General features: G+C 45.6%; 1 protein-coding gene across 7 annotated transcripts in view; it reads right to left on the minus strand.

The window, feature by feature from the left end:
* Nucleotides 1–209: 209 nt before the first annotated feature.
* The window catches only part of dyrk1aa (dual-specificity tyrosine-(Y)-phosphorylation regulated kinase 1A, a), a 12,329-nt gene continuing 3,073 nt past the window's right edge, over nucleotides 210–9,465 (minus strand). For 5 of the 7 annotated variants that reach the window (XM_036594782.1, XM_036594777.1, XM_036594779.1 and 2 more), the window contains 10 exons: nucleotides 6,166–6,362; nucleotides 5,654–5,773; nucleotides 5,280–5,468; nucleotides 4,945–5,092; nucleotides 4,284–4,570; nucleotides 3,952–4,098; nucleotides 3,652–3,792; nucleotides 3,133–3,436; nucleotides 2,241–2,362; nucleotides 210–1,747 (listed from right to left, as the gene is read on the minus strand). In XM_036594782.1, the coding sequence (XP_036450675.1) occupies nucleotides 1,139–1,747; nucleotides 2,241–2,362; nucleotides 3,133–3,436; nucleotides 3,652–3,792; nucleotides 3,952–4,098; nucleotides 4,284–4,570; nucleotides 4,945–5,092; nucleotides 5,280–5,468; nucleotides 5,654–5,773; nucleotides 6,166–6,362 (2,264 nt within the window). In that variant the 3' untranslated portion in view covers nucleotides 210–1,138. Of the gene's footprint in view, nucleotides 1,748–2,240; nucleotides 2,363–3,132; nucleotides 3,437–3,651; nucleotides 3,793–3,951; nucleotides 4,099–4,283; nucleotides 4,571–4,944; nucleotides 5,093–5,279; nucleotides 5,469–5,653; nucleotides 5,774–6,165; nucleotides 6,382–6,559; nucleotides 7,064–9,465 lie in introns of those variants that run through there. The other 2 variants (XM_036594783.1, XM_036594776.1) reach the window with 2 other exon arrangements.

Consider the following 9,465-nt stretch of genomic DNA (forward strand, 5'->3'; position numbering starts at 1 on the left):
AAGCGAGAAAAAAACAAACAAAAAAAAAAAATAAAGCAGTAAGGGACACAGTAGTAGCTGATTCCATTCGACTTGCAATACTACTCCTGTGAATTCACAAGGCCCAGCAAAAAGACTCCCAAAGAGTAGAATTCTAGGTAAGGAAGGCCTCAAATAACCACTTTTCATACTCTGTTTCCTATTTCTCCATGTGTAAAGACTTAAGTGTACTCCAGACTTAAAAAATACAGGAAAGCTATTTTTTTTTTTACTTTAAGGGTAACGTCCAGCTTCTTTTCATTCAGTGCGTGATAAGGCCATATTTCAAACTTGCTGTCCACCGCTGCCCAGTACCAGGCTTCTGCCCGCTCCACTGCCCACTTTAGAGCTCCTCACTAAACTTTTAACACTGGCACACTGCTGCTGCTGCTCTGGGACCCACAGACAGCCCTCTAGGGGAGAGACTAACAAACTGCACCACTGAATTTGAGAGACCCACACGCTTGCGCTCTTTAAGGGGAGAGACTTGCAAACTGCGCTCTCTACAGGTGAGACCCACATGGCGCACCTGCGCTCTCTAATGCTGCTGCTCTGAAAGCTGAACTCAAAAGCATAGAATTGCACAACATGAAGAAAAAACGTTCAAAAAACGAGCCTGCTGAGAAACAAAACAAAGATGGCGTTCGTAAGAGTAACCGTTGGAGATGATGGATGCCGCATTGCTTTACCGGTGACTACGGGCAGAGAACGTCTGTCTCCCCGACCACTGGACCTTCTCCCAGACCTTAAATAGAAACCTAATCTCACGGCTGTCAGGAAGGTGCATATGTTAATAAGCAATTAAAAAGAGTTGAATGAAAAGGAATAGGTGAAAACATACGAAACTTTCTTTTTCTCCTTTATAATAAAATCAAATTTCACTTGAAAATGTTCCAAGCAAAAATGGTAAATGACTGAAACAGAGGCCTCCAGCAGTGAGCAGAGGGGAGTTTGAATGCGCGTGGCGCGGGGGGTTGGGGAGTGGGTGGGGGGCTCGGCGCTACAGCGTCAGTCATCATCTCCCTTCTCTTTACAGCAGCTTTTAATCTCTATGCACTTTTTTTGAAAACACCAGCGTTTTAAAAACACACACACAGAGGAAAAAGCGTTCTCAGCGTAGTCAGGAGCTGGCCACAGAGCTCTGCTGCACGCACACTCCGGCCATGGGCGAGTCCTCTCGGTCCAGGCCCTGACGCAGGCCCATGTGTGTCTCTGCTATGTAGTGGCCCGGGCCCGAGTTCGTGGCAAGCGGGTAGGAGGGATGTCCTGCCATGCCCGTCTCCTGGCGCGGGTTGGAGAAGGCACCCAGGCCGAGGCTCATTCCACCGGGGTGGCTGTAGCCCAGGCCGAGCGGCAGCGGGCGGCTCTGGTAGGCCTGGTGGTGGTTCCCGGTGGACGATGAGGACGTAGATGAGGAGGAGGCCGAGGAAGACAGGGAGGTCATGGACAGGTGGCCGTGTGACACCTCCATGGAGTCCTGCGTGGAGGCGCTGTGCGAGGGCGAATACAGTCTGGGCCGCGGCCGAGCCGGGCCCTGCCCGTGCTGGGGGTGGTGATGGTGGTGGTGGTGATGGTGATGGTGGTGGTGGGAGCTGTGGGGGTGCAAGGGTTTGGGCTGGTGGGGAGGCACATGGAAGGTGGTCTCTTGGACAGGGTGAGTCTCTCCTGCGGCCTGCTGAAGCCCGTCTCCACCAACCCAGCCCAGGGCGGGTGCGAACGCCTGCCTCGCCTGCGATATGCACACAGAAACATGGAATAAGGTTAGACGACTCATTCAAGATTCACAAAAAACAAAGGGACACTGATGCAAAAGATGCAAAGCACTATTCTTACATAGCACCCATTCTGAAGTTTGTGGTCATCTCCTCAATCTAGCTGAAGTATCCTGGCTTATCGCTTGAATGTTTACCATATTAGTAAGTCATTTTTGTTGTACCTCCACAGCAGCAGCATTAAATATACTCTGTTTTCAAGTACTCACATAGGCTGTGTTTTCACATACATGCAATTCGTGACTGCTGAGGGTTCATGTCAGTGTCCTCTCTTTCAACTATGCACACAAAAGCTACTTGAGTATTAATATTGAATATTGAACATGACACTGAAGTGTCTCTACAATGAAGTCCTTATTTACAATCAATTTATTTTCCAAGCATTGGTTTGTATTCAAAGTTTGTTTTCATATGGCAGAGGGAAACATATGTGTACGTATACCCACGTACCTGAGGGCAGAGGTTGTGGCAGTCCATGCCTACTGCAGCACTAAAATGGCCTCCACTGAGCCGGTGCTGATGCGTGGGATCAGAGCGGGCACGTCCACTGGTGCTAGTTCCAGAAGACCCTCCTGCAAATACACCATAAGCATTTTAATGGCTTAGTGTGGGACACCCTACAGACGAGCCTATCTGCTCCATACAAATTAGCGCATACAGTCTATGTGGCCTTGTTTTTACTTCAGCTCAATGCTCAATGACTGAACACCACCACATACATACAACAGAGAAAAGGCAGAAAATTTCACTACATAAAAGCAATTTGTTTCCATTTCTTCACAATCACAAAATCGCATGTCCAGGAACTCGCGTCAAGTAAATATTCTCTCTCTTGTCTGTCATAGTGATACTTGCTTTGCAGGCTAGAAAACACTACCTAGTTTTGACTTGTCAAAACACATTTGTCAGATATTGTTGACAGAAAATGATGTGAAATCTGAAAATACTTTTTTGGTGGAATTGCTAGCTCACTGACTCATACCCTGACAATGTCTATAGCTGACTGTTATGACAGTTAAGGCATTGGCATAAGACACTAAAAGTACAAGCAGTGTCAGACACTGACAGTCAAAGGAGCAGTATCAGTCACTGAAAGTACAGCAGTATCACATACTGACAGTAAAAATAGTGGCAGACAGTAACTGAAATGGCTGCCATATCAGACAATGACAGCAAAGACAGTGACGAAAACCAACAGCGTCAGGCACCGACAGTAAACCCAGTGGAATCATACACCAAATGCAGTGGTATGACAGGCAGGCGGTTACAACAGAATCAAAACCAGTAATCAGTATAAGTAGATAAAATCAGATACAGAGCGTAAAGGAAATAGATGGGAGACCTGAGCTGGAGGAGGTACTGGAGGTGGTTCCGGAGGATTGAGACTGCTCCAGCGCTGGGCTGGTGGACACGCTGCTGCTGGTGTTGGTGCCCTCATCAGCTGTCTTTTTGAAGAAGCTGTGCTGCAGGGCGTAGTAGGGCTGGATGCGGCTCTTAGGGTCATAGTCCAACATTCGCAGGATCAGGTCCTTGAACTTCAGGTAGTCTGCAACAGCATGGCCTGACTCACCCGCTCGGCGCCCACCTGGACCACCTGCCTCCACACCCAGAATATTGTGCAGCTTACGAGAGCCCGCTGGCTTATACTGCATGTAGGGGAGGGAAAAAACACAATTATGCACCACTGACAGTCCAGGAATAAATCACTGTTTACTAACAGAAGGCATGCTAGCCATGTGCTGCCATTTGCCTCTGTTTGCTACAGAAGAACAAACTGTCCTGTGAGCTGAAGTGATTGAGTGCGGCTTTAAACCATGCACTTCTTGCCCAAAGATAAAACGATGCTGAAAGGAACACATACCCGTTTGCCATCTTTGGTCTTCTTTGCACACCACGTGTTGTCAGACATCTTCTCAAAAAACTTCCTCGCTTTCGGCGCCTGGTCCAGTATATGACTGGGAGGGACCCCCAGAACTTCCACTATTTTGTTCATTTGGTCCACCTGCCGCATAAGTAAAGAAGTTACAGAAGAACAATTAAACACATTAATTTATCTTAGAAGCAGAATCTTGCACTAGCACTATTAAACCCCAATGATCGCAGCACACATCCCTTTGTCTGTATCTGTAAAAAGAAAATGATACAGGCTAATAAACTGTACCTCATTTGCTCCGCTGAACAGAGGCTCTCCAGTGTGCATCTCCACCAGGATGCAGCCCAGCGACCACATATCTATAGCCAGGTCATATGGCATGCCAAGCAACACCTCTGGGGAGCGGTAGAAGCGGCTCTGAATGTACTGGTATATCTGAAAACATAAGGGGAAGAAAAATTAAAACCTAAAAATTGAACAAAACGAGGCCTCGCTTCTCTCTCTCTCCGTTTGTCCCTTTGTTTTTGATCATTTTCGCATGTTCATGATGGGCATATAAAAATTGATCAAAGGATATAAACAAAGGACTAAATAAAAATAAGCACTGAATTCCAACGCACCCGCTGTCCCAGCTGGCAGGAGCTGCCAAAGTCGACAATCTTGATGGCGGATCTCTTCGGGTTGCAGAGCAGGATGTTCTCGGGCTTAAGGTCACAGTGGATGATACTGAGTTCAGGCGTGGCCAGGAAGAGCAGCGCTGTGCACAGCTGCTGTGCGAACTTCCGCGTCAAGTTCAGGGAGACACCGCGGAAATTTGTGTTCCGCAGTAGGTCGTACAGGTTATAGGACAGCATCTCGAACACCAGACATAGGTGGTTCCGAAACATGAAGTGACGTTTCAGGTGAACTGAGGACACAGAATAAGGTTGTGGAAAGGTCAACACTACGATGACAAATATTTTATTCCTGCACAAAATGGTCAGTTACAGTTCCAAATTGTGTACCCACTTAAACAATACAATTTTTCAATCTTATAAACCCCACTTGGGTTGGAATGTAATCAATTTTTTAAAATGTTTTAGCTGAGTGACCAATCCATTTCAACTGTGGAAATTTTCTACCACAAACACTAGATGGCACCATTAGCCATCAGAAAGACTACATAGGTTTGTAGTGTTTCACTTACAATAAAACAGCTCATACTGTAATCAGGGACAGTTTGTTGTGACTGCACATAAGCGCTGTAAGTTAAATTACACCCATAACACAGGTAATCCTTACCTATATAGTACTTCATCTCAGTATCATGCTTGTTCATGAGCTCCAGGAGCCGTACTTCGATCTGTGCTTGGTTCAGAAAAGCCTTTTTATTCTTTATGATCTTAATGGCAACCCACTCCTGCTCAAGGCGGTCATAGGCCTTCACAACCTGCCAGCAGGGGGAGTCAAAAACACAGTCAGTCATGGAGAACACAGTATGACCATGCAGAAACTTTGTCTACTAAGGTACCAATGCACTGACACTTACAGACATGCTGTTTTTTTATTTTCAAAACGTTTGCTGTCATAAGAGTAGTGTATGAAAACATGAAGAAAGCTCAGTAGCTGAGACCCACCTGTCCAAAGGATCCTTTGCCTATCAATGAATCAATTTCATAGCGATCCATCCATTTCTCGCCATTTTTAACGATGTAGTCAAAGTTGTCATCGTCATAACCGTCATTGTAGATCTTCCTCTCCTTCTTATTACTGGAGTCTTCCCCCTGGCCCTGTTGGTGACGCCGCTTCTTTTTTGCATAGTAAACCTGAAGTAAAAAATGAATGAATCTACATCAGAAGCCTCCTTCGGAACAGATCTGATTCATGTTTTGATCTTTATTACATATTACCTAAGCTATACCAGCAAAGTGAGCAATGTAAGCAGATATCTACATGCCAGATCTGTATAGTGCCCTTAGGCCGTGTGAACAGGGCTGGAGAGTGGTCTGACCTCATTGATGTGTTTGTAGGTTTTGATCAGTTCAATGGAGAGTTTTCTTAAGGGAGCTGTGGCCGGATCCCGAAAGCACTGGGGGATCCGCCTTTGTAACATCACCACATCAGCAGTCACCTAAACACAAACACACACAGAGTACGCCGTTATAATGTGTACAGAAAAGAAGTTTGTTAAAAAGTTAACAACTTCTGAAATTTCCAGTGCAGTTTAAACACTTGCTATTCATCAATGTACTTAGACTATTAATTAAAGGAGAAATTAAACAGCATAATGTGTAGAATTAGAGGACGGGGTATGTTTGGGTGAGTGTAGAATTAGAGGACGGCTATTCCACAGGGTGGGGTTTATGTAGAATTAGAAGCCAGGCTTAAATGCAGTGAACTTGGTAGATGTATAGTCACATAGGAATACGTGTGGCAGGAGAGATTGTATCTGGTTGGTTGAGGTCTATGCCATGTGTGTACATGGGTGGTGATGAGGAATGAGCGAACGGGCCTAGCTTGTACCTGGGTGGTGTTGAGCTGCGGGGCCTGTGGGCCGTAGGGCAGCACAGGGGCCGGCGGGTCAGCGCTCGGCTGGTGGCCGTCACTGAACGGCGGGTGAGAATGGGGCGTCTGCGCAGCCATCTGCACATCTGCCGCATTGAACGAAAATGAAGGAGCAAGCCGAACAGACGAGGGTTTGCATGCTGAGGTCTCTCCTCCTACAACATCACAACACATAGACAGACAGAATTATGACAAGAACAAAAACAAATGGAGAAACATCATCTACAGTATACATTAAAAGTTATGCTGAAAACTACTTGTCTTAATACAGGGCTTCTCAACTCCAGTCCTGGAGACCTCCCGCCCTGTGCTGATTTATGTTTTTAACTGTAATGATTGAACCTTTACAAACCTGTCTTACAGCAGGGAAAACAGGAAAACCGTACAGAACAGCATGAGCCAAATATCCTAGTTAAGACTCCATCCTTGACACAATCTGGACTTTAAGCACAAACCTAACAAGACATACAACCTGGACAAACTGATGGGTAGACAAACAGAGTGCCACCATCTCTGCCTTCCCTCGTAATCTTTGCTTTGAACAGACCAAAGACTTGGAACATGACCGAACGTCTTATGTAATGTTCCAAACGATGTGACTGTCTAATATGTTCTCTGGCGAGAGGAGTCTGCCTCCATAACCAAAGATCAGGTTACAATGCATCCAAAAAGGCAGAGACTAAAACGGCAGCATGCGATCATGCTTTTGTCACAAGATTATGCCTAGCACTTGTTACAGTCCCTCAAAAGCAGAAGGATTTATTGTTCCTCAAAAAACTCACAATTAATCGAACCATATTACGATGCTTTGTGTCAATAACAATAAACTGCATTATCATTTACCTTTTACATTATATATATGAAGATGGGGAATATGGTAAAGTCCTCGCATTACTAAATCATTTCATAGTATATGATACATAGAAATGCTGGCTTGTGCAGACATTTCACTGTATCACAATACTACCTGGAAGGTATGAAGACTTTTAAAGCCATCAGGTTATTAAACAAGCACAAACCAGAAATCCAACCAGGAACATATCAGTGTCCAATCTGAATAATCCTATACGGAGGTAGTTTGCCACTCATTTGAGGTTGCTGACCCTGTCCAGGTAAGCAAGAACTAGAGCCAACAAGCCTTTAGAATTGACCAATTACACAGTTCAGTTTTTTAAATTAATAGCCTACATTGACATTTTCATTTTACTTCTCACTATTGGACTGATTAATGGAAATACAGCTATTATTCAACTATTCTGAAAGGAGACAAATAACAACAAACGGTATTAGCAGACAGCTTAAAAAGGTAATATTTTAAAATAAGTAAACCTGCAGCACATCTCACTACAAGTGCTGAGCTCTTTGACAAATGCAAAATGAAAATGGAGAGACTGTACTGTATCAACATTAAAAAAAATGTGTGTGCATCATAAAACGTACATGTGCCAAACATACAATTAATAAGCTTGCAGATCTACGATCAACACATTCTATACCTCTGATGAGACGGTAGGTATAATCAGTGAGCTGACACTACAGTGGATATGACAGAACATACAGGACGGAGGCATACAGTAGCTCCTACAACAGCACTCCCATCTCTTTCACCCACTCCCCCTCAGCCTCACACAGCTCTGCCAGGGTAGCTCGGTGCCACTGTATAATATGAGGGAGAGAGCAGGCATAATTGGAGCTGTAAGTGTGCGTGTGTGTGTGTGTTTATGACTCAGCTGGTTCACCATCGAACTGAAGAGCTCAACAACAGTACCACGGTGTCCAAACTTCTAACACACACACACACACACACACACACACACACACACCCGTCAAGTGTCGCTACAGTGCTGCACTTCCCATCCTCTCCAATATACCCACACGCCCATAGCCACCAGCTTCCCTACAGTATTACATTACTGAACACTGTAACAGACGAGATGCGCGGCCATACAGTCAGAAATCAGAGGCATAGGATGCTTCAAAAGAGACAGAGACGAGTTGCTATTTGTTCTGTCTCTTTATTAAAGCTTAAGATGAGGAAAAACGAACGTTTTACTCAGCTGAGTGTCGAGAAAAGGGACGGAACAACACGTGCCGGTTTATTTCAGGCGAGCACACGGGGATTCAGCACAGAAAAAGAAATCACGCAAAGCAAACAATGAAACCAAACGAGAGCTCCGCGCAGGGGCTCAACCAGCCGCCTGCTTTCGTGTTTGCGGCACAGCTCGAATTTGAAACTTGAGACCATAAACGCGGCCTGGCCGCCGCTGTTCGAGCGCCGTTTTGGAAACGTGAACGTGTCTGCGAGTGAGAGGGAATTGTGCAGATCATTAAGTCCTCATTTATCACCGTCTCTCACCAGGCAGTCACAATGCACCAGAACCACACTGGCAACCGGCGCTCTCAACCCCAGCAACAGTGCCTCATTAGCATAGCCTACCACCAGGAAGATGCCGCGCGATTCGCCGCGCAGCCAGAGCGGGAGCCAATCGGGAAAGGGTATGCAAATAACCCACTTTTGTTGCTAGGGCAAAGCGGCGACGCGCGATCCAATAGGAAAACGGGTAACAGGCATGAAATTGCATTGCACTTTGACACATTTCCCAGCACAGTTTAACACAGTATTTGCTGACAGAAAAGCTCACGGGTTAGGAACCCGGAATCAGTTTCTCCGAGAAAGGAACTCTGATAGCCGACCCTGGAGACAGGAGCAGAAAATGCACGGCAGCTGCCAGGAGGGAGCATGGCCTATATTTTTAAACATTTATAGTTGAGGAGCATGTTTGCCCTAAATAGAGAACTTCATGCAAGACTGGTTCACTTCTCGATGCAGCTCTTCCCTGCATAGATGACGCTCAGGCCGCAAACGAGGCAGCACTCTCGATTTCTTTACTAATCAAAAACACAGACCCGGCCTGATGGGCTGGACCGTCTCCCAAGTTTTGCTTGGTAGACTTTTAGGGTGTCTTCCATGGCTGAGTCTCTGAATGCCTCCACAGCCCAGATTAATCTAAAAAAAATCCCGCATCACGTCTCCACTAGCTCAAGTAATGCAATCACAGACATATAAAAGGGTGGCAAGTGCCAGGTCACCTTTAGGCATATAAGAGAGACCACAGTAATCCTACACGTGAGTTTTCCAATCGCAGTGAATTTATTCATATTATACACACAACGCTGGACACCCCATACAAACCTAATGTAAAGCTGTAAAGTTCCTTCAAAAGCTGCCTACTTCACATTCCTCAGGGACTAATATAG

This window comes from Colossoma macropomum, unplaced genomic scaffold (genome assembly GCF_904425465.1).
Source record: "Colossoma macropomum unplaced genomic scaffold, Colossoma_macropomum, whole genome shotgun sequence".
NCBI lineage: Eukaryota > Metazoa > Chordata > Actinopteri > Characiformes > Serrasalmidae > Colossoma > Colossoma macropomum.